Genomic DNA, 24,729 nt, shown 5'->3' with positions numbered 1-24,729 from the left:
AGAGAGAGAGGACATTTAGGGATTGTATGCGTTTTTTGATGAGTTGACATTGTAAAGTTAGGGATGAGGGGTGACAGGAAAAAAGATGTCACAAATGGCTATGGGAGACAGATTGGGCATCACATCACACACACACACACACACACACACACACACACACACACACACACACACACACACACACACACACACACACACACACACACACACACACACACACACACACACACACAATACGGCTAAAAACAAACACTGAACCCAGGCCAGCAGAGCTAATAAGCCACTATTCTGTGTAGTAGATTGAGAAAGAGGTCACAAATGGCTGTGGCAGACTGATTGTACATAATACACACTCACAAACACAGACACAGACACACACACACATCCATAAACCCTAAAATCAACCTAAAGAGCTGGGCAAAGGGAACCCAGTCCAGTAGAAGGGACTCATGGGGTCCTCCTCTCTCTTTCCAGATGGCGGTGTGGCTCTAGGCCTTCTCTGCAGCACTAATTGGCATCACTGCATGGCTTCAGTGTTTTTTTTTTGCTCTTATGTTATTTCTTATTTTTATGGCTAAAGCAGGGACAGTGCACTCCGTGTTCCTAGATGAAACATTGATGAGACATAGCACTGATGTGGAGTGGGCTATGAATGGAATGAGGCTCCGGCGCTCTGTGTTTACTGAGGGAGGGGGACAAGAGTGGGAGGACCTCATGGCGCTATCCGAGTGGGTGAAGTGGCAGAGAACAGCGAACGGTGACCCTCTTTTCAGAGTCGGCCCCTGAAGCAGAGTAGCGCAACGCCACGACAAGAGCTTGGTTTGTGTTGCACCCAGAAGGAACCTCTGTTGCCATAGGGTGTATTTGTATGTGTGTGTGTGTGTGTGTGTGTGTGTGTGTGTATGTGTGTGTGTGACTATATGTGTGGTTGTGTATGTGTGCAGAGCCGCTCTGAGTTTAACACAAGGCTGTGACTTCATTTCAGCATCTGAGTCACCTCCTAACTAAGGAGACTTCATGGCATAATTTTAGCTGATGAGCCTACTGTCCTACAAACCTTCTGTCGTTAATGGTATTCAGACCCTGACATGCTTCTGGCTCTTGGTAGAACTCGGTATCATCAGTGTCATAGCTGCTGCCATCAAATCATGAGTCAGTTACGTCTAGTTTATGAGGTGGTAACATTTGGAAATGTGGTACCATGAACCATCATAGTTGAATCATAAAAAAAAAATGGAAAATGCATGATATTGAATGAAAATATATGACATTTTAATGTTTCCATAAATGAAAATAGACATAAAGTGTGTCAAGTCTAAGCAACACACATCAATAATCTATATGGTTGAAATTATAATGGTAACAACATGATTTCTGTGAATCCACAGAGGAATTTGACTGAATGACAAATGGTTATTTGTTTCCCTCAGGGCTCCTTTAAATCACTGTTCATGTCATAAACCTCCTCTTTTCAGAGCATCAGTGAAGGCAATAAATATTACCACTGCTTGCACTCTCAAGGAATTGAACCAATGATGTTAGCATTAACATACTTAAATGGTTAATCTTCAGGAGTCTGGGTTTCTTTGTTCCTCTTCAACAGATGTCCCAGTCCACAGTTGCCACCCCTGGAGCCACAACCCCCACAGCCACCTCTACTGCAGTATCCTTCTTTGTCAGGTAAATAGCGGCACGCCCAAGGGGCTGGAGTGCTTCATAGCAGTTTCAAGCACCCACCTTCTCCATTAGAGTAGTCCCTAGGATGAAGTTAGCTAGGAAAAAAAGTAAACAATCCAATATTTACACATGGACAACATAGCAGCCCAAAGAGATTAATGGGCCTCATTCTCGACAGCAGTTGGGAAGACTTTCCGAAGGATTTCAGAAGGAACTCCACTTCGGAAACATTTATGAAAACATTTGCATTCTCGTTATTTTTTTCTTCTGTGCTTTCTTCTGAACTTCAGACAACTTTCAGAACTCGAAATAGCAGTCGTAACTCTACCGGAATCTTCTCAAATGGGATTCCACGGGCCATCTTGTGCTTATTTGAGGAATCGCGTTGAGGAATGACATTTGAAAAAACTCCGTATTACAGTAAAAGGGTTAACGGGCGAATTTGTGAGAACCCGTTGGTGATTGCGTTCACGTCAACTCCACAGACATCCTCGGATTAAAATAATTATGATAATAATAAATACGAGAATATTTGTATCATTAACAATTACGTTTCACATTTAGCCTATAGTCATAATTACACGAGGTAGTGTTTATTGTTACACTAGGTCTATATGGCTCGTAGCGCTTGACTGTTCTCTCCCTTGTACGTCACTTTGGACAAAGGCCGCGTCTGCTAAGAGACTGAATGTGAATGACATGAACACTGCAAATGTAAGTGAATAAATAAATAAACACTAAGCTCAATTTCTGTGAACTGAGGCATGAATTTATTGCAATTTATACTACTACTGGTGGCCAGTCTTCACCCCTATGGTGGCCATTTCGAACGACAGGACGGACTATAATTTATACTCGTAGGCTATTTGGGACCGGTCTTCACACCTATGGTGCCTATTTTTCGATAAAAAAAAAAAAGTGACTACTTAAATGTGTTTTACGGACTTCGGACGTTCAACGTTATACAATATCTCCACCTTATTAATGAACACCTGTTACGAGGTGGATTCGGGAGATTGCGACAGCACACGTTTCTAAAATTGCGTCTCCTAATAAGGAGCTGGCAGGGCGTGTATGTATGCAAATCCACTTTCACGAGAACGCGCATCAATCTAAGAAGCTAATCGGAAGGAACCCAGCTGAGAAGACTTCGGCTGCTTATGAACACATTTTCAAGCGTGCGGGAATGCAGCGGAAGCGTTTCTCTTACGTTGTTTTTGCGAAGTCGAGAAAATATTTCTGAAGAATTACAGAAAAAGGTCGAGAATGAGGCCCAATGTGTTGTTGTCTTGCCCTTTCTGATGGCTGTGAGAAGCCTGATAAATAGTCAGTTTGTGATGGAAAAACGAATCAGATGTAGCATATGTATGACAAGGACAAATATAGGACATGTTTCCTATATTTATTTGTAACCTAGGCAGAAGAAGAGACTTTAAGTCATTAAAAGTTGAAAATGCTAATGTGACCCGTATGGTTTGCCATCATCTGTTGAGCAGCAGAATGTGCAATTTTCCAGCCACTCAATTAGCCCTGGTAGCATCCTTAATCAGCTGTGTTCACACCCCATGAGGCTCCCAGACCGGAGGTAAGTCTCCTAAGTGACATGTGGAAATGAGAGAGGCTTTCATGCTCTGCCATTGACTATCCTGTCATAATGGAAAACAAGAGCAGACAAAAGATTTCTTGACACTTGGGAAAGACTGCAATGTCGCTGACTGAACACAAAGGCTTTAATCAGCTTCTAGAGAAAGACACAGTGCAAGAATGTGACAGTTGATCGTAGTGCTTGAAGCAAGATATTCCTTGAATTTGAACTTGAAAAAGGATCTCATAGTCCACTACATTTAGGATCCTATCAATGCCAACCTCTGTCTGAAGTCAATGCGGTCTTGTAGCTATAGCTCCACCATTATTCGATCATACGCTCTGTTGGAGCCATTTCTGCTGCTTATGATTTATTTGTGATATTTATATTGTTTGGTAATTTCTGTTATTTTGGAATACTGTTATCGTGATCTAGGCTCTAAGGCTCTGATGTGATGTTTGGTGTAGCCTGTGTCACAGGGTGCTTAGTGTTGGGCACTGATTGGGTGTCTAAGCCCCGCCCTTTTTGGTGATTCACCTTTACTTACAGGTAACAGGTGGTGGGTTGTTTGAATGAGTTGGCGGGTGTAGAAGGACACAGTTTTTGACCGTGGTCTATATCGTGTTTGTTGCAAACCCTAAGTTGTGTACAATAAAAGCTGAAACTCGAAATACTGAACTCGTGTACTGAACATCTATCTACCCTCGTCAAAGTGGATCCATGCGAAATCGCGTTGGATGCCACAATACAGTCATTTTGGATGGCCAAATAGTATTAAAAGCACTTCTTCCTACCTCATCAATGCAATTTCCACAGTTTCAGCTCTAAAGATCAGTCAGTGAGAACCTGAGTGAGTGGTCTCCCTGCCAATAAACCAAAATGCTATTCCTTTCTGCTCTGCGGAGATCAATTCTCTTGTAACATGTTTTGTGAAAGTGCTTTTAGTACCATCGTGGAACCTATGGTTTTGTAGTGGATGTAAACAGCGAGCTAATGCTTGTGGTACTGCTACAGAGAGCTGGTGTTTTAGGAATTGATGGGGGGTGATATGATGACTCTCAGTCAGTGATTCAACAATAATGCAAGCTGTTGAATTTTTCAACATATAATCCATCTCAGTTGACGCCTGACCTTTTGTGGCGTGCCTAAGCCTTAATCCAAGCATTGCTTATGCATCATTGGGATGCCTGACTGGCTCATCTCTTTCACTCAGTCTCATTCCCACCCTTCCTCATTCCCAGGGCTGTGCAGAAGCTCAACCTCTCCTCCAGGAGGAAGAAGCCAAGCTCCACCCTTCCCGCCTGTGGTGACGCCCCGTCTCGCATCACCAACTTCTGCGGCCTCCTCCTGCGGTCCCCTCCCCTGGTCCCACGCCATCTGTTCCAGGCCTCCACCCAAGGGAAACAGACACCAGGCACTGGCAAGGTAGGCAGACAGATCACCCCAGCCCCCCCCTGGTGGGCCACCACAGGTTAAGAGCCAGAGTTGGTGGGGCTGACTTGTAGAAATGCTAAATTGAAACATGAGGTCATTGAGGCACTGAAGTAACTCATAAAGAGATGGCAGGCAGCGTTCCACTGGTTGTAACTTTTACATTAGCTGGAATTGAGTCCAAAATTGATTTGCAGGCAGTCCCACTTTGATGTTTCCTCGCTTTCACTTTCCACATGCCATGCCATGACCAAACCACTTCCATTCAATTTGGCAAGAGATTTTCATTTAAGTACAGTAGGTGCTCTCTAACTTAAACCAGCCCAGTAATATGTCATTAAAGTCTCAATGTCTTCCATGCATGTTCTCTTGAGAGACGGGGGGAGGAAAATCAATTTGCTTTAATTGAGACATTCACTCCGTTCTCGAAAGCGCACACATTAACAGGGATCATCTTGGGTTTCACCTAACAGCTTTCTCGGTCGCACCTGATGGGGGGATGGTCAGTGGATGCACTCAGCTGCGAGTAGTGTCTCGGCGCAAATGGATTCTTAAATAATTCAGCTGGCATACAATATAATTTGACAAACAGACGCTGGGTTATGTGATAACAGTGATTGTTGGGAGCAAGTGATCGGGAGCTTCTGAGAACCTGTCACCTCTGACTTTGACTGTGCCGCTGAAGTGATTAGCATGCAAGCAGAATCCCACCTATGTAGGCTAATGGGTTGCTATCAATCTCCCCTTGGATCTGAAAAGTAGCATTACCTCATGCTTTCTCCAAGCTACTGACGCAGAGTGTTTAACACACTGAAGGCTCTGTATGAGTGGCTGGTCTCTTTGTGGTGTACATTTGCTGTGCGTTTGCTGTCTTCTTCTGTGATGTAAACATTGTTGAGACATTTAATGGGTCATTCTCCATAGAAATCAAGGTTCTGTCTCTAAGCAGTGATTGTTTGGGCTCTTCTCACAGGGCTATATGACTTGGACACAGGACTCGGACACAGGACTTGCACTAGGCACTGGGACTGATGTCATTTAACTTTAATCTTGTCCTGACCTTGATGACCTCATTTTAATCATTTTGACCCCACCCTATTGTGTGTTGCACACGAGCAATGTGGATACTGGGCAATGTGCCTTAACATCCATGAGGATCAGTTGTTCTTAAGATCTCTGAATATCGATTCCGTAAACTGAACGTATTGATGTATCAGTGTTAGGTCTGAGTGTTGGATTCTCAGAGGTTTTATGCACAGTAAATGTGTTTACACCAACTGCAGCAGCCATTGCTGATGGTAACCTTCTGTGCAGTGATACAGTTGTTCAAATGTATTCTGGCAGTTAAGATCATGCTCTTCAGAAATAGTCTGGCGTTTGCCAATTCCACCCATAACAATTAATAATTTAATGATAGTAATTTAATTATTTAGGAACATTTTCCCATGTTGAGTTAGCAGCCCACTGCACAGGCAGTCAGTCTGGTATGATGTGTTGTTTTTCTTGTTTGTCTTTGTGTTTAGTACAAGTCTGCATTGTCATGAGAAAAAGTGAGATACCAATTCCCTCCTGTACTTGCACTGTACTCCATTTATGGTTACTCCAATGACAATGACCATTAAAACCAAAATAGACCATTTGAGGTCTCATGAAAGGCTGGTGGCTTTACACCGAGCATGTTGGTCACAAAGAACCATAAAAAAGAGGGTCAACAGCTGAAATGAACCTTCATAAGAGGGTTCCAAGTAGAATCTGAAAGGATTCTTCTGTTGGGAATAAGGATGAAAACATTTCACTAACAATTCAATTATTGAGTGCATAAATAATCATATACAGAAAGAAGTACATGCTGTTCTTAATACAAACAAACAATTAAGCATCCATGACGACATTTTGATGACAAATTTCAATGGCCCAGGTCACAATACTTTTGATGTTTTTGAATGTAACGTAAAAAAAATGCTGCACGGTTTGACTGACGGTTTAACTACAGGCAGGCTTTGATTCCGGTAATGACTGCAAGTATGGGAAATGTCACGTCTGCCTCCTATGTCTGATTACATCTTCCCTCGAGCATAAACTATCAGAGGGGCTTTTCTCTGTAAAGATATGCCATTTGCTCATACGTGTTTCTTGTAATCTCCCCAGTGTGAAAGTGCTGCCTGTCACATCACTGTAGCGTTTAGCATAGCTGGGATTAACTTTTTCCCCCCAATATTTCCATGACTGATGATTGCAATCCACATTTAACTTCGTACAATAAATCCCCATACCACTAAGCCATATGACATACATAGTATTTAAGTGCATCATATATAACAGCGACAAAATTCTAAATGAATAAATGTACTGAGTCAAAGATTTCCTTTTGTGTTTTCATGTTTTGCATTAGTTTTTATATTTTTATATAAATAAAATTAAAATAGACTTTGATCATCTAAATTTGGTTCCGGTAAAAACAGATTGAGTGCACAGTGACCAGCATGAGATTTAAAGGTCTTAGTCTTAGTCTGTGTGGAATAGTATCATCAAAATCCCACGGATTAAGTGATTTAAGATTTGAATATGAGCACTACTTTAATAGAACTCTTAAAAGTTTACTTTGACAGATGCCAGACCGATCCATATCATACTGTTGTTGAAGAACTTGTTGAGACCTGTGTGAGACTTGATCAGATATTTTACTTTGTGTATCTGGAACAAACACTGTATGCTTAGAAAAAAAGATGAATGCAATATATAGCCATTTCACCCTCAAATACTTACAACAGTAAAACATAGTTTGCACAATAGGAGTTTTTAATGTTTATCAGATCAGTTTATCTTATTTGTATCACAAATGAGTCTTTACTTTTCAATGGCATATACAGATCTTGTACTGTGCACATACAGTATATTCTCCTAATTCTCATTATTTTGTTTGATTCCTAAGGGATATGTGAAGGTCATGTTAAGAGTAAGCCCAGTGGTGGACTCCTGCCTCAAAGTAGACGGACGGAGAAAACAGGTCACAATACTGGACCCAATTACCCATAATCCTCAGCAGCAGACGGCAGCCTCCAAGGTCACTCAGAGGTCCTTCACCTTTGATGCCGTCTTTACTCCGGAGTCAATGCAGGTCAGGGAGGTTTTGTTGTATCTGTCTGTTGACCAGAACTAATGCAGAATAAGCCATGGCATTCATATACATCATCCATGCAAGCCCTGGTTTGCCATCATGCACTTTCTGTTGATATACAAACTCTAATCATGAAATGGATATTATAATGGATTTTACCATTTGTGATTTTGAAGAATGATTTGTCACATTTAAATGCCTGCAGCACATTGAGTTATTCCATTGAGAAAATGTTTTGGTGCTAAAATATTTCATATATCAATGTTACAGTTATTCTGCAATCCCTATTAGCTTATCTTATTAGTGGATAAATCAACTGACTTGAAAGTAGGGCAACCTATAATTAGTGTCAAATCTGCCATTTAGATAGAAATATATATAATATAAATATATATTTCTTCACTCCTTTGCCTGCTTCTTGCGTATGCTTTGCTCTTTTAAGAAATAGCTGTCTGAGAAAGGTACATGACTGACAAATTGTGTTTACCAGCCTCTGCCACAACATGAAACTTAATTTACAGAAATGCTAAATGCTAGAAAGACAAGGGCTTGTCCAGGAGACTTTACCTTTAAAATGCAATTTAGATTAGAGATCTGTCTGGAGATCTAACCCAGAGATTGTGAACTGGCAGTAAGTAGGTGATTGCCAGAATGGGACTTGTGCATTAAAATGCTGACCTGGTGCTCAGGCTGGATGGAGTGTATTCCAAAGCTTTTCACTTCACTGTCAATGTTTTTGTATGGTATATGACTCACTCATTTGATTTAGAAGGCACACTGCAAACAACTCACATTCATATTCAGTGCATGCTTTTATCAAAAGTGCTTTAAGGTGAATGCATCCATGTCAATACAGTAGCTTCTTTTGGAATTGAAACTTCTAACCTTGATGCCACGAACTGTCCTTAAGTAATATTTTGTTACTGCATGACATGCACATAAATACTTTGCAGAGAAATGCTCTTCATAGCTTTCTTAAAAAACTAACTTTTTCAATATGATAAAACACTTCATGGGCTGAGAATGCTATTGAAGAATAAAGAATTCTGTGAAGAATTCTATGCAGAAGCACAAACTGTGATGATCAGAGATTGATCAGAGATGACTAAAGACCAGCAAAATAATGAATTGTATTTAAAGATACAGTGAAGGCATAGACATACTGTATATAAACATAGCATAAAGAGTAAGGAAATTTGTGTTTGGTAGATTATTTCTTTGTTGTAACAATGCTTCTTGGCAACACATCTTATACCGTTGGAAAGCCTGTTTATTACCCTTTTAAATGGTGCCACATTTGTAACGAACATGTATTGGAGGGATGAGCAGCAGAGCTGAGTATGTGGGTTGCGTCCATGAAAAATGTGCAGTCCATATTGGTATTAGCCTCCAAGTATCAGTTTTATTAATATTAGTGTAAATGCATCCTGTTCTATTTACCATACAGTGCCCTCCACAATTATTGGCACCCTAGTGAATGTGACCAAAACAGGCTATGAAAAAATATATCTTTGCTGTTTATCCTCTTGGTCTTTCAATCAAAATATTCACAAAAATCTTACCTTTTCATTGAAGTACAATTATTGAAAGATTTTTTTTTTTGACATTACATAAAATATTTTTTCTACAAAACATGGGTGTCAAAATTATTGGCACCCCTAGAAAATCTTATAATTAAAATCTAACTGAAGTATATTACCAGTCATGTTTTACATTTTTCAGTTCACCTGTTTGATTAGGACACAGTATGTGTGTATGTGTAGTATGTGTGTATGTGTCGAAGTGTGACAAAAAGTTGTTAAGCTGCTGAAACCCGGATATAGGGATATAAGAAAATATCTAAACAGTTGGAAATACCCATTTCCACAATCAGGGCAATAGTTAAGAATATTTAAGCGACAGAAGATGTATGGAATCAGCCTGGAAGAGGACCTGTCTGTAAATTGACCCCACGCACCGTGTGGAGTATGGTTCGACTGGCAAAATAATCTCCAAGGATCACAGCTTGAGAATTGCAGAGGTTAGTTGAGTCCTGGGGTCAGAAAGTCAGGCGCCACCTACATCACCACAAGTTGTTTTAAAGGGTTGCCAGAATAAAGCCTCTGCTGTCAAACAACAAACTAAAGTGCCTACAGTTTGCCAAATGTAAGTCAGACTTTTATTATAGAGTTATATGTTCAGATGAGACCAAAATAAAGCTTTCTTGCAACAAACATCAAAGGTAGGGTTTGGCGTTGACAGAAAGATAGCCATACTTCATACCCATTTTGAAGTATGTTGGCGGATTTTTTATGTTGTGGGGCTGTTTTTCTTACGAAGGCCCTCGACGTCTTGTTAGGATACCTGGTATCATGGACTCCATCAAATACCAGCAGATATTAAATGAAAACCTAACAGCCCCCTCTAGGAAGCTTAAAGTGGGCCGTGGTTGGACCTTCCAGCAGGACAATGATCCGAAGCACAACTCAAAATCAACACAAAAATGGTTCACCGACAGCAGAATAAAGGTTTTGCCATGGCCATCACAGTCCCCAGACCTAAACCCCATAGAAAATGTGTGGGAAGAGCTGAAGCCAAATCTACAAGTGTTGACCTCAGAATCTGAAGGATCTGGAGAGATACTGTATGTAAAAATGGTCTCATATCCAGTGCCATATGTTCACCAACCTCATCACGCATTATAGGAGAAGACTCAGAGCTGTTATCTTGGCAAAGGGAGGCTGCTCAAAACATTAAATTAAGGGGTGCCAATAATTGTGGCACACCTGTTTTGGAGAATAATATTTATTTAAATGTCCAAAAAAAAATTCTTTCAATAATACAAAAATTACTTTGTCAAAAGATTCAATAAACTATTGCAAATTTCTGGCTTACATCAGATGTGTCTTTACAGGGTTAAATTACACATAAAAATATATATTATTCTGTTTTTTATATATTTTTCAATACTGTTTTTATTTCCTAGTTTCACTCGATTCTTGCGAATTCTTTCTATGGAGCGGTCATATTACACACCACTGTGCAGTACGTCTAGTTTAGCATTGATCTGTCCGTTAAATCCATATGTGTTGAGCTACATGTTAAGTATGACGTCTTTCTACATGTTCTCCAGGGAGAGGTGTGCGAGAGTGCTCTGTCGGGGGCCCTCCAGGCTGTCATGAACGGGGCAGATGGATGCATCCTCGGGTTCGGACGAGCAGGGACGGGTAAGTAAGGGACAGCTGTTTCTCATTCTCTCTCTTTCTCACTATCTCTCTCACTCTCACTCTCACTCTCACTCTCTCCCTCACCCTTCTCCAAACAGGGAGACCCCATTTATCTGCACTGAAAGCAGCTTTGTACCACTCTCATACAAAACAGGAGATTTCTCTAACTGTCCCCATTTTCCATGACATGAGTGTTTAAATGTGTTTGAGTGAACGCCCCCCCCCCATTACGAGCCGCACTCACCGTTCTGCACGGACCGACGTATAAATAAAAAGCGGATCAATTAATTATGCATTGGCTGTTGTTTTGAAAGGGCTCGCTCTTATGTGGTTTATTTAGCCCAAATGCACCTGAGACCCAGATAGTGAGCGGGCCTGATGGCCTTGGCATAAGTGGATGCTCGTGGACACCAGGCCTCAGGAGTGGCCCTGACACCACAGGTCACTGTGGAATCCAAGCAACATACAGGCTGTTAATAGATGCTTTGCTAAAATAATGAAGGCATGATGGCAATTTCTCCTCAAAGCTCCTTCGCCTCTCCCTGTATTACATCATTGGCCATTAGTCTGATTGAATTAGGTTCCCTCAGCATAAGGTCTTGGTCCTGTGCCAAAAGACATAAATCTATTTAAATAGAAAGGGGGTTTGAGGATGAGTAATGGTAAAGTGGAGCACTTTTCATGAGAGAGGAAATGCTGCTGCATTTAGATGAGATGGGGTGTATGAAATGTTTGCAAGCCTTGTGTTTGTGGTTAAAAACAGTGACCTGTCTTTAGATGTCTCTAAGGGAGGGTATTCATCCATAATGGTTCCATGGATGTCCAAAGGAGAGAGCGACTTAAGAGTTCACAATGACTTAAGAGTTCACACTTTTTGAATCAGACGGAGGTCTCTTCCTGTTTGGTTTTGGTTCTGGCTGCTGGCAAATATTGTGAAATATTGATTTGTAAAACTTTCACAAAGTGAACCTCACAAAGTTTTACAAATCAATATTTCACAATATTTGCCAGCAGCCAGAACCAAAACCAAACAGGAAGAGACCTCCGTCTGATTCAGTTAGTGCAACGTCAAAGGGCTTAGGCAACCAAGCATGAGTTCCAAATCCAGTGAAAATGGAAAATTTAGTTTTTTCTCTGTGCTTGGCAGGAAAGTCTTACACGATGACAGGAAAAGACGACTCCATCCTGAGCCTAGGGGTTATTCCCTGTGCCATCTCCTGGCTGTTTAGGCTCATTAGTAAGAGAAAGGAGAAGACTGGGGCAGACATCTCTGTGTCTGTATCTGCCATTGAGGTCTGTGGGAAAAATGAAATCCTCAGGGACTTGCTATCAACTGAAGACACTGGTGATGTTGTCAATGGCCAGAAACCAGACATTAGCATTAATGAGGACCCTGTCAGTGGAATACAGGTATGGTGAAATTTATTTTTTCTTTTTTGCCATGTCAATGTGCTTTGTTACAGCTTAAATAATAAACAAAAATAGATGATTAATGTTTGGTGAATAACTAACAACTCATTCAAGGCTCACCGAAAGATTTATTCATATGCCTTCATTTAGCAAAGAGTAGCGAGGCATTACCCAAATGAACTGTGTACTGAGTAAGGAATCATTATATCAGCATACGCTTCCCCCTCAACAGGCAATGGGCACATTTGCATTCAGTTATTTTGCAAATGCTTTCATCTAGAGCAACTCGGAGCATAGTTGACAGCATGTATTTCCTGGTAAATAGCAGCTCAACCTTGGTGGTTGTTGTACTAGTTCACCGCAGGGCTATATACTTCACTGAGTATGTGATAAATCTCATTGGATTCTAATCTATTATTTTGTCAGTACTACTCACTATTCAATGATATTATTGTATTTGTATCATATTTATGCAGCTTATGAACCACAGCATGGCCAGTGCACCAACAGTGGAGAAAGCTGCCTCCCTGTTGGACACTGCCCTCTCCTGTCGCACCGGCAACAGGCCTGGAGTCAGTTCTCACATGTTCTTCACCCTGCACGTCCATCAGCAACACACACAGGGCCCCACCAAAGACGTCAGTGAGTATTGCCTGTCCCCTCTGGCGTCTTACGCTGTACAATTCCAACGGATGTCTCGAAAGAAGACGCCGTAAAGGTTCTTACAGATCAGACTGATGAAGGGATATTTTCATATTCCTTTGATACTAGATTTGGCAAGTTTGAAGCATCATTTTCTGCCCCTGACAAGCTGCTTTTGTCAGAGTACTTTGATTGCCCAAAGGAAATATTCAGTATAGGACCTTCAACATTTGAGGAAACCTATTGTAATAAACAGTTTTATGATGAACCTTGTAGCTCCTGATAATTCAGTGTACTTTGATCTTTATAACATTTTTGCTTGTTCCTTGCATATCATGTGAACTTGCTGAATAAGGGCATTCTCTGCAGATGTGGGCATATTTTGTTGTCAAATAAGCAATCCCCCAAATGTTGCCATTGCTTATTCGATTTGATTCCCTGAATGTGGGTTACTACCCTAGGTTACATCCTGACTAAATAATGATGTTCCTTTGCCTATTTTTTTTTTTTTTTAAAAAGGAAAGAAAAAAACTGACCTAAATATTTTTCAACAGTAACAGTGGGCTCAACAGTAACCGTAAGCTCTCTGTAGCATCAGAATTTGAGCCATTCCCATGATGTTGCATGTCCTCAACAGAAGTTGAATTTCATTCACATAAAATTTGTTTTGGCAACTTCGATACCTTAATGACAAAATTACAACCAAAAAGTCTAACTTAACCAAATATATCAGCAAAGCTTTGATGTGCAGCACTGAGCAATAACAAAATGTTGTCATACTAATGTGTGATTTTGTTTTGCAGCTGCTTTATTAAAAAAAAATTCTCTCTTCTTCCTCTGATTTGCTCCCACTTCCCCTTTTCTATGTTTCAGAGTGTGGAGGCCAAAGCAGGCTGATCCTTGTAGATCTCGGGAGCTGTGTTGAGGAACACTCTAAGAACATGGCCCAGCTTTCCTATTCTGAGCTCAGCAGTGTGATGTTGACCCTGCTCAGAGGTGGCAAGCAAGTCCCAAACAGGTATGCTCAGTTCGCTTGTTTAATTACAGTTTTTTACAATCGGATACACACTAAAATCAAAAGTGTAACACATTTATCAAAACCTTCACTCAAGGAGCAAACGAACGGCTCAGATCTGCACAACTATAAGCACATTTAAACATCACACTTTTTGCAAAACCATACACACAAGTGATTTGCAAAGCACTAAACACACTTTTATGCTTTAGACAAAGACGTATATCAAGAGGTCACTGCCTTGCAATTCCAAAACACTGACTGCCAAATTACCACACCTGAGCTGGTCAAATAAACACAGCCATCAAGTGCCCAAACACATGATTGCTTAATTGTAGGCACAACAAACAGGTTTACAGTAAGCACTATATAAATGCAGCAGATGAGTAACTGTCATCTGTCTTCAACCAAAATGGAAGAAGTCAGAAGAAGAAGAGTGAGGGTGAGAGGGGGAATCCACAGAGGAGGAGAAGGAGGAAGAGGCCGAGGCCATGCCATGAGGCTGAGGTCAAGGTGGAAGTAAAGGAAGAGGAAGACCTGAAGCAGGAGGAAAATGTGCTCAAAGAAAAAGAAGACAAAATGTATCAAATATACTTGAAAGGAGGACAGGCCCATATTCACACAAGAACAAGATAGAGAGATCATAAACATGCTTTTGGCAAATACGTTATGCTATCAGGCTCAGAGAAATTCAAGCAAACATTATCGGTGACCATGCCATTTTCAATACAGTAATGTCCATCAGGTCTCTCAGTCAACACTGGCGACACTGACAAATCTGTACATTTTACTGTAAATGGAATTGTAACCTCTACTGGAAACATCTTTTCACCTTTGTCTGATATTTGCTGAGCTTACAGTGTTATGCACACTACTGAAGTAGCATGAAAACTGGGACATGTTTTGTTGTGATTCTCCATGTTGACATGTTGACTGATTTGGGTATATGGAGAGAATTACGTCAATAATATTTTCATCAGCATTGGTCTTGGGTAGTGTTTTTACTGTATTGTGTATTTTCACTTTCTCTGTGTACTTCACTTACACTACTCTAACCACTGAGAAGTAGTAGTGCTAAAAGTGTTTTAGGTTTATAACAGAAGTGTGTAAGTGGTACAAACAGAATTCAGTATATGCAATGTGTGTGTTTCATATGGTTACAAAATATGGTTTTGTTAAATGAGTGTATAGATTTTACAAGAGTGTTTCATTTAGCAATGGATCTGATGTTTTTGCTCATTGGGTGTGTGGTTGTGCTTATTGTGTGAGGCGATTGAAAAACAAAACAAAGCAGTCAAAATTGTGTGTATCCGATCGTAAAAAACTGTAAATATTTAAAACTTTAGTTTACTGCTTACTGGTTTACTGTGTGTGGAAGATGCATTCACAGTTATATAAGTGCTTCATGGTTTTTTTTACAGAATAACTGTCAACACTACATAAACAGAATAACTGTCAACACTACATAAATAATAACATATTTTCAATTGACTTATAGGAATAGCAAGCTGACCATGCTCCTGCAGGAGTCTCTTGGGAATGTCAATTGTAAGACAACTGTTGTTGCTCATGTGTCTGGATCGTCAGAGAGGATTTCAGACACTCTCTCTACCATTCAAATCATCTCTCGTGTCCATAAGATGCAAAGAAAAGCCAAGGTATTGATCAGGCTGTGATGAGTATTCATGTCTAATAAATAATTTGAATACAGATTTCAGGAAAAATTAAGATAATTAGAATTGATGTTGCTGTAAACTTTCTCCTCCCAACAGAAATCAAGGTCCTCTTCACCAAGTGAGAGAAGTGTCCGTAAAGAGAAGAAATTGCTTCATGAAACCAAACTGAGAGCATTCTACTCCACCGGCACTCTGGACCCAGATGTGGCAGCACCAAAGCTGTTCCGGGATGTGGAGGATCGCTCCGGCAGTGACCTATCCTGTGATACAGTCATTCATGTAGATTCTGAGGGGTGCAACACTGATATGAACAAAAAGCCTCAACAGTCCATATCAATAATCCCATCTTTGCTTAAAAGCAAGACTGAGGTAGGGAATACTTCGCCCTCTATGAAACAGCGCCCCCAGAGGATATTCCTGAAAGACTTTCGGATCATGAACCGGTCGCAAGAGGAGAAAGAAACGAAAACGTTGGAGACCCAGAATGCAGAGATGGAATATTTCAAGTGCAGTACATTTGCAGAGCTGCAGGAACGACTGGGATGCATTGATGGAAGTGAGTTTATCAGCCAGGGTCAAACTACGGGCCTAAGTAAATTACAGCCTTTTCTGGAAGCCAAAAAAGGGGTGGAGACTGAAATTGTAAATTATGTCCCCTCCTCACAAGTTAACACAGAAGAAAATGGCTTCCTGGCAGCATGTGAGACAAAAAACAGTGACATTGAGCTCATAGATTCTTTTCAAAGTGATCCCACAAGTTACAACGAGACCCCCAGTGACAAACAACTGACAGATAATCTGGGTAATCCCATTGACAGCAGGAGCCAAACTAGTGCTTCAGATTCTGATCAGTACTCTGCTGAATCTCCCCAGTGTGCAAAATCCCCTTCCATAAATGACTCCCTACTACTTGAGATTACAAAGTGTGAAGGACAGTCCTCAGATGAATCCTCACTGCAACCCGAAATCAGGATCTCTCCTATTGGTAAAAGTTCCTCTAAATCCTCGTCATCTGGCTCATCATTGTCCTCATCCTCCATGTATACGAGTACAGACTCACCCATCACTCTACCCATCACCTTGAATGATGTTGTTCCTCAGCTGTCTGCAGAGGGTCAGCGAGAGATGAAGGCCACCATAACGGTGACTGTCCAGCAGCCCTTTGACCTGAATGGGCATGATGAGCTGGTCTACACTGTGGTGGAGGAGGTAACCATCAGTGGCATGGCTAAGAAAGGCAGGTCAACCAACGTCATCAGTTTCAGTGAGGGGAGCCCTCTCCAGGCCTTACCATCAGGATCACAGCCTGTCAGGATCATTAGCAGTGTCAGTGAAGATGCAAGTATTCCAGATTTCTTAGCCAAGAATGGGGCATCAGAGAGACAGCTCCTTTCGACATCACAGGAAAGGTGTGAGTTCAAATCTAACCAGGACTCTTCCAACAAAGTTGAGACTCATGGTGTACATCCCAGTGCTAGTGTTGAGGGTTTTTACCAACCCTGCTTTAGAAAAATGGAAAACCAGACAGACACTCAATCCAGTATGGTTTGTGAGATGACAAAACATGTCAGTAGTTCCTCAGGAAATTCAGGGGGTAAAAATAGTCTAGAGAAATTGAAATGCGGGTACACACCTTCTCAGGATGTTTGTAAGAACAAGCTAGAGGTCATCAAGGAAATGCCTTCACCAGCCAAAAGTATGGACAGTCCCTGGAAAGCATGTAACACAGAAGGTATCCCCAGCAACCATACACCAAAATCAAGTGTTCATCAAGGAATAGTCAGGAAGACAGATTGTAAGACAGACAATAGCTTTCACAACCCTATTCAAAATGATACCATGAAATCTAAAGACCAAGATGTTAACATGTTCCCCAACAGGACTAGTGACCGTTACAATCCCATTCAAAATGAAAGCAATAAATGCAAGGACCAGGATATCAGTTTGTTCTCTAGCAAGGCTAAACTTGATAAGAAAACCTATGGGTTGGCTGGGCCCAGAGATCCCCCCACGGAGTTCAGACAAGAAAAGAAAGCAGCTGGCAAAAAAGCCAATCAGCTAAACAAACACCACTCCTTTAAAGGTGAGGTCATCATGTCCCCAGCCTCAAGAAGGAGGTTGGTGGATGCGTATGACCTGACCAGATCTGGGAGCCTGAATTTCAAAAACCACAGAACAGCCAGCTTACCGAGAGCTTGGCATAGTTTGGATCAAGAGGATGGCCTTGATGATGACTTCCAAACCAGTACAAGAAAGGACTACAAGGTGCTGGGAGAAGCAATGTCCACTCCGTGCAGTCCTGGAGATACTTTGGAGAGAAGGCATTCACATGCCAAACAGGGACGTTTTGCCAGAACCAAAGAAAACGTATCATCCGGGAAGAGAAGAGCCAGCAGTCAGTCCAGCCTGCCTAGAAGTCCAGTATTGCACCAGAAGCCATCTTTTCCTCATGAGGCTCCTGATGATTCCTGTAGAAGAAAACATCTACGGTCTCCTATCGAGGAAAGCAGTAAACTATTTAGTGCAAAACTGGAGCAATTGACCAATAGGGCTCCTACTGGAAATACATCACGGTCAGAATTTTCCAACTTTTATTTTTCAGAACAGGACAATTTTATGACATCCACGGATACTCTGGAGCGCTTTGAAAGTGATTCTACTTTGCCAAGAGCAAATGCCAGGAGATACCCTAAGTTCCTACCTATAAATGACCAAGATGACAGTAGTTCAGCATCTAGAAGTAATCTGTCCAAAGTTTCAGCAGTTAGCAAACTAATGATGTCTAGTTCAAAGCCAAGCAGGAGCTCAACAACCAGTACCAAGACCATTAACCTCACCACCAAGTCTTTAAGGCAGTCAGTGAGGAGCTCAAGTTTGTCACCAGATGGAACAACCTCTGGCCATTGTCCTTTGGCAACCCAATCATTGTCCCGAAGCCAAGGCTCCACATTTTCTGCCAAGTCCTCCCTGAAAATCATGAATGGCAGGATCACTGAGCTTCTTCGAGGGAATGGAGATCCAATATCTGGTGTCGACCAGGGTGTTTCTGAATACAAAGAGAAGGGAGCGTCCAAGGATGATGAGAACCTCCCCTTGCCTTCTCCTTACTGTAGGGTCACAGCTCCACAAATGCCCAGCCACTGCAGTGGCCATGCCAGTGATACAACAAGCATTCTGAGTGGCGAGCTGCCTCCAGCCATGGGCAAGACCTCTCTACTGTGTAACCGCAACAGTGTTGTTAGCAGCGGTTATGAGAGCTTGATGAGAGACAGTGAGGCCACGGGAAGCAGCCTGTCTATCAGAGAGTCTATCAGTGACCACAGCGGCACTCACAGCTTGGCCAGGAGTGGTAGGAGCTCGAAAAGAAGGAACAACAGCACAGCAGGTTTGCAATTGCTGGGATTTTACTGGCATTTTTACTGGTATTTCTGTCTGACAAAATGTAATTTCAGTAGAAATGTCTTGTTTATTTTATTATTGCCATTAACAATGATCATTGACGAGTGTTTCAACTGTTTATTTTGTATTTTTTACTTTTTACAAAACTTGTATGGTAAATGTATCTAGAGACAGTGAATTATGACTAACTTCTGACTTGCTTATATCTGATCTGCAATCCTTTCTTGGAATCGCGCCAGGGACCAGTCAGAGACGTCCGTCACAAGAAAACCTTCTATCCTTGCGAAGATCATCTAGTGGCCCCAGAGTGCGCTGGGGTGACAGGGGTGCAGCGGACTCCTATGAGATTAAAGTCTATGAGATTGACAATGTGAATTGTTCGCAGAGAAGGGGGCTCTCTAGCAACCGAGTGAGTCCTCTGAAGCTTTTCAATTTATTGTCAGTCAGGAAATTGTGATGGGGGCAGTCAAGGACAGTAGTGCAGCTCATGGTGCAGTGGAGATATGTTTCTGACTTCTCTGGACTGCTGCATGCCACATTATCATTTAATTGCATCAAATTCTGAGAATCTTGAAATGAACTCAAGTGGATGACAGTGTGGGATGGAGCTGGTGGTCTTGTAGAGCAGGAAGCCTTATCACACTGCACTTAGTGTTGGGCTACATTTATCCAAGGTCATGGATTCAAGTGTACACAGTACAGTGTAGACTCACTTCTATGCCAGAAGCTTCAGAATTTAAAAAAAAATATCTTGTAAATCACTAAATAGCTCTGTACATTTGGATGTTGGCTGAGGAGATGAAGCAGTTGGATTTGGTCAGTGCTATGCATTAAAGGAATATTTTGGATTTTGAAACTTCCACATCAATAGTAAGCTGTCAATTATCACAGGCAGATAATGCCGGGTCATCTCTGTGTTGTTAGGGCCAAAGAGAAAGTATGCAAGCACATGCAACACAAAATGATGGGTTTCACATTTCTTGTTTCATATGCCTCTGGGCGGGTGCCTGTTTTGTTTCTATTGTAAGAGTGTTTGGAATTTAGGTTTTCCACTTATAAATTCAGGCAGTCACACCAGAATAACTGGATAAGTGGACTGACAGTGGGCCACTGAAGTAAAAAGAGGTTATCTGTTTGGAATTCAAAATATTATTTAGAATGGATCAGTCAAACATTTGATTAGCGTTGTGTTTCATATGAAATAAAAGGTGGACATCGGCTCTGTAATTTATTGTAGGGTGTGGCTTGCTTTAGTGCTAAGCTGAAGTTCCTAGAGCACCGCCAACAACGGATAATAGAGTTGCGGTTGAAATACAACAATTTGAAGAGGGAACTGGAGCAGGCAAAGCAGTACCTCATGCTAGACCCGGAAAAATGGACTCGCGAGTGTAAGTGCTAACATAAGAACTGGCGTTTCTATACAAGTGTTCAATCTGTTTTAATGCTCTTCATTACTAATCACTACCATCTGAACCTGATCTAACCCCAACCCTAGTGAAACTACCCTGCCTGTCATGAAAGAATATCAGCCTGTCTTATTATTAACCTCAACTAAATTAGATTAAAGATTAAGCTATAATTTGCTAAATAATGTTTATTTGTGTTATGAAGTCTATCTTTGCCTCTTGTATTGCAGTTGATCTTTGGCAGACATTTGAGGTGGACTCCCTTGAACACCTTGAAGCCTTGGAGCTGGTCACCGCCAAACTGGAAAGCCGACTGAACCTGTGCAAGGCCCATATGATGATGGTGACATGCTTTGATGCTGCGCCAAAGCGACGACAAAAGAGAACAAAGAGATGTCGGCCTTCGCCAGACCCAAAGGGACTCCTGTGACTCGTGCTATTCACCTGTTTTACCAGATGTGGTATCACTTGGATATTGACTTATCAGTAACAGAAATGACACTTGGATACTACCAACCTTAAAAGATTTAACTCCCACTTTTGGTGCTAATGCAGTCAAACTGGATGTCTAGCGCCATAGTACCTTTGAGCCAAACTGAATCTGTATACAATGAGTCTTTTATCCCTGAAGGACAGATTTCTCTTCTCATGACTCAGACTGCAAACGTCCACTTGATGCAGTTTTTCTTATTAAAAAAGATTTCAAAGAAGGGGAAGAAGGTTTTTAAAAGACAACAGGTCACAGGGTTTGCAACTATGTAGTCTCCTCTAGGGAGATTTTTCTGTAAACTGATGAACCACAGGAAACACAGGGTGGGGGGTGGGATGGAGAGGGGGGAAATCTGATCAGACAGAAATGACCATTTTCCTTACTCAGAGCCATTTTCAGTGAATAGTTTGGCTTCAGGCTCACATCCGATAACATTTCACAACAAAGCACTGTGATGACTCCCACGTGAGTTGCACCTTAGTGACAGTAAACAACATACGGCCCCATACTGCAGAAAGTAACTGTCAAACACATTCTGCTGTTTTCAGCTGACGGAATACAGCAAGACGCACGTAGTTTTTCTGTTGATTATTGGCACAGATTGTGCTTATACTATGCATAAATGTGTTCGAAAATACTAAAACATATCTATTCGTATGTTATTTCTTTTGGAAAAAAATGCACTGGTCACCTTTGATTTGTTTTCATTTATATAAATTATTTCACATATTTGTACTGTTTCACATTGTGTTACATGCTGTTACTCTAAATGTATTTGGTCCTGTGAGTTTTATTTGAATTTGTTCAAAGATTTGATTAATTTGAATGAATTTGTAATTAGGGTAGTTACAAAAACAAGTTACATGTTTAAACATTTCTTAAATTGTTTCATTTGATTTGTATTGAACAAGTGTTTATGCTGGGTCCATAGCTACACTCAAACCACAGATAGAGAAACTGCACTCTGCATCACTAAGCATTGAAATAGTTAACTGCAATAACAGCAGTAGCAGCTTTACCCCAAGTCAGTCCAGGTCTAACCTCATGCTGTGTTTCATGCGGTAGGTTGAGCTGTACTTGTGACACAATGGATACCCCCACCGCCACTTTGAATTTAACTCATTTGGGACGGAGTTATCAAGGGAGGAAGTCACACAGAGTTCACATGTGTATAAAAGACAATAGGTAGCCTATTATCGAGTTAAGACTCATTGCTCCCTGCAGCTGCCAATGCCTGCAGTTGTTCTCCATCCCGGGATGCTACAGTGACGCTCTGTTCAGAGAGACATGAGAATGTTTCTGCTCCAGTTCCTAAATATTTAAACGTATTTATTATCTCCCTGAAGGACTGGCCCAGATGTAAGGGTGCTCCCTTTTTGTTTGAGCAAGAGTCAGATCTTTTGGGTGAGTGGCAATGCCTTTTCCTGTGTCCAGCCGAGACTAATAGAAATACTTCAGGCTGGACACAAACGTCTGATATTGGCTTGCAACATTTTACCGAAGCTGACTTATCTTGTACTTGTGAATATCCAAGCAAACAAATTCACTTGCCACTTTGAGACTTGTGTGGCCCATGCTGTATATGCATCCATAACAATAAAATAACTTCTCTCCTAAACCATTGACAGAGTGATGATTGATACAGTGATGTCATACAGTGATGTCACCGTCAATGCCGCTCATAACAGCTGACTTTGGAACACAGCATACTCACACCTGCATGCACACATGCTGTAGGCCTACATAGTGTTCACAAGCCATAGTATAGGATAATCCTGTCTTCTGTGCATATTCCTTTGTCTGAGGTGTGTTTTGGTTCTTAGGTGTATCTGTTGACAATTTGGAGGACTCAGAGAGGTTAAAAAAGATTTGTAAAAGAGGACAAAACCGCAGTAATGTGGGGGAACACTTTATTTACCAAACCATTTGACTAACATTCAAGGATTCAAGGAATCAAGGAGTTTAATTGTCATTGTAATACACAACGAAAAACAGTTTGGCGCTCTCCAGCAGCAGTTTGTTTAGATATATAAAATTGACATCAACACACAAAGACACAATAAGAGCATGACAAATATGACAAGGACAAATACCAAATTTCAGAAATTATTTAAAAAAATATATATATATATATAAATACTTAAAAATGTAAGGCAGTTGTGAAGTGCAAAGATATCATTACACACACACATGCACAGAAACACATTCACTCACTCGTTCACTCACACACTCACACACATCACCATGCACATATTGTGCCCATCAAGTCTTTAGTGCTTTGTTAGGGGGTCAGGTAGGGGCGGGGGTTGAGGGGGTGATGGAGGCTGCAGCTCTTGGGAAAAAACTGTTCCTCAGTCTTGTGGTGCGGGCCCGCAGTGTGCGGTACCTTTTCCCTGATGGTAGGGACACAAACAAGGTGTGTCCAGGGTGTGTTTTGTCCGTACTTATTGACCTTGCCTTCCTCTTCAGGCGGTCATTACACACAGATTCCAGGTCTGGGAGCTCAGCTCCTATGATCTTTTTTGCTGACCTGATCACCCTGGCCAGGTCCCTCCTGCTCTCCACTGTGCAGCCTGAATACCACACACTGCAGCCCTGGCAGAGGATGCTCTCAATTGTGCTCCTATAAAAGTTGTGGTATGAGCAGGTGTGTGGATAAGCCAGCCCGTTTCAGCTTCCGTAGAAAGAAGAGCCTCTTCTGGGCCCTCTTTACCAGATTGGAGACGTTAGTTGCCCATGTTAGGTCCTTGGTGATGTACGTCCCTAGGAATTTAACCACCCTCTCCACTTCTTCCCCGTTGATGGTAAGTGGGGTCTGCGTGGTCCTCTTGGGCATCCTAGTCCACAATGAGCTCATTTGTTTTTGCTGTGTTTAGGACCAGATTGTTTTCCACACACCACTCTGCCATGTGTTCGATCTCCTGCCTATAATGGCACTCGTTGTTGTTACTAATGAGCCCCACCACAGTGGTGTCATCGGCGAACTTGATTATGGTGTTGGATGAGTGTATAGGCACGCAGTCATGGGTGAAGAGCGTGTAGAGGGCTGGGCTGAGTACACACCCCTGGGGCGCACCTGTGTTCAAGGTTACAGTTGAGGATGTCATATGCCCTATTCTATCATTCTGTGGTCTGTTTGAGAGAAAGTCCAGGATCCATGAGCACAGTGAGGTAGGGAGACCAAGATTAATGAGTTTGAGGACCAGCTTATGGGGGATTATTGTATTAAACGCAGAGCTGAAGTCCACAAAGAGCATTCTTACATATGTGTTCAGGTGTTCCAGGTGGGACAGGGCTGTGTGGAGTGCGATGGAGACAGCGTCCTCTGTGGATCTGTTTGCCTTATAGGCAAACTGGTGGCTGTCCAGGTCCACAGGTATGTGGTGTCTGATGTGCGCCAGTATCATCCGCTCAAAACACTTCATGATTACTGGGGTGAGGGCGACTGGGCGGTAGTCATTGAGGCAGGTAATGGCAGATTTTTTGGGGATAGGGACGATGGTAGTGGTCTTGAGGCAGGTGGGGACTACGGCTTGTTGCAGGGAGAGGTTAAAAATGTCTGTAAAAACTCCTGCTAACTGGTCGGCACATGATCTAAGTATACGTCCCGACACCCCATCAGGGCCAGTGGCCTTGCTGGTGTCAATTCTACTCAAGGTGGACCTCACTTGGTG

General features: G+C 41.7%; 1 protein-coding gene across 1 annotated transcript; it reads left to right on the top strand.

Moving 5' to 3' along the window:
- Positions 1-1,603: 1,603 nt before the first annotated feature.
- Positions 1,604-20,995, top strand: kif26bb (kinesin family member 26Bb; the record flags this gene model as incomplete). Its single annotated transcript, XM_080833430.1, has 12 exons — positions 1,604-1,680; positions 4,504-4,687; positions 7,626-7,811; positions 10,924-11,017; positions 12,165-12,427; positions 12,904-13,069; positions 13,943-14,087; positions 15,583-15,742; positions 15,857-19,145; positions 19,399-19,568; positions 20,397-20,547; positions 20,796-20,995. The coding sequence occupies 12 exons, from the start codon at positions 1,604-1,606 to the stop codon at positions 20,993-20,995; spliced, it is 5,085 nt and encodes a 1,694-aa protein (XP_080689556.1).
- Positions 20,996-24,729: the final 3,734 nt, after the last annotated feature.

The sequence above is a fragment of the Sprattus sprattus genome (genome assembly GCF_963457725.1).
Source record: "Sprattus sprattus genome assembly, chromosome: 2".
Lineage (NCBI taxonomy): Eukaryota > Metazoa > Chordata > Actinopteri > Clupeiformes > Clupeidae > Sprattus > Sprattus sprattus.
Note: the sequence above shows the minus strand (reverse complement) of the source record. Positions and strands in the feature narration are given on the sequence as shown.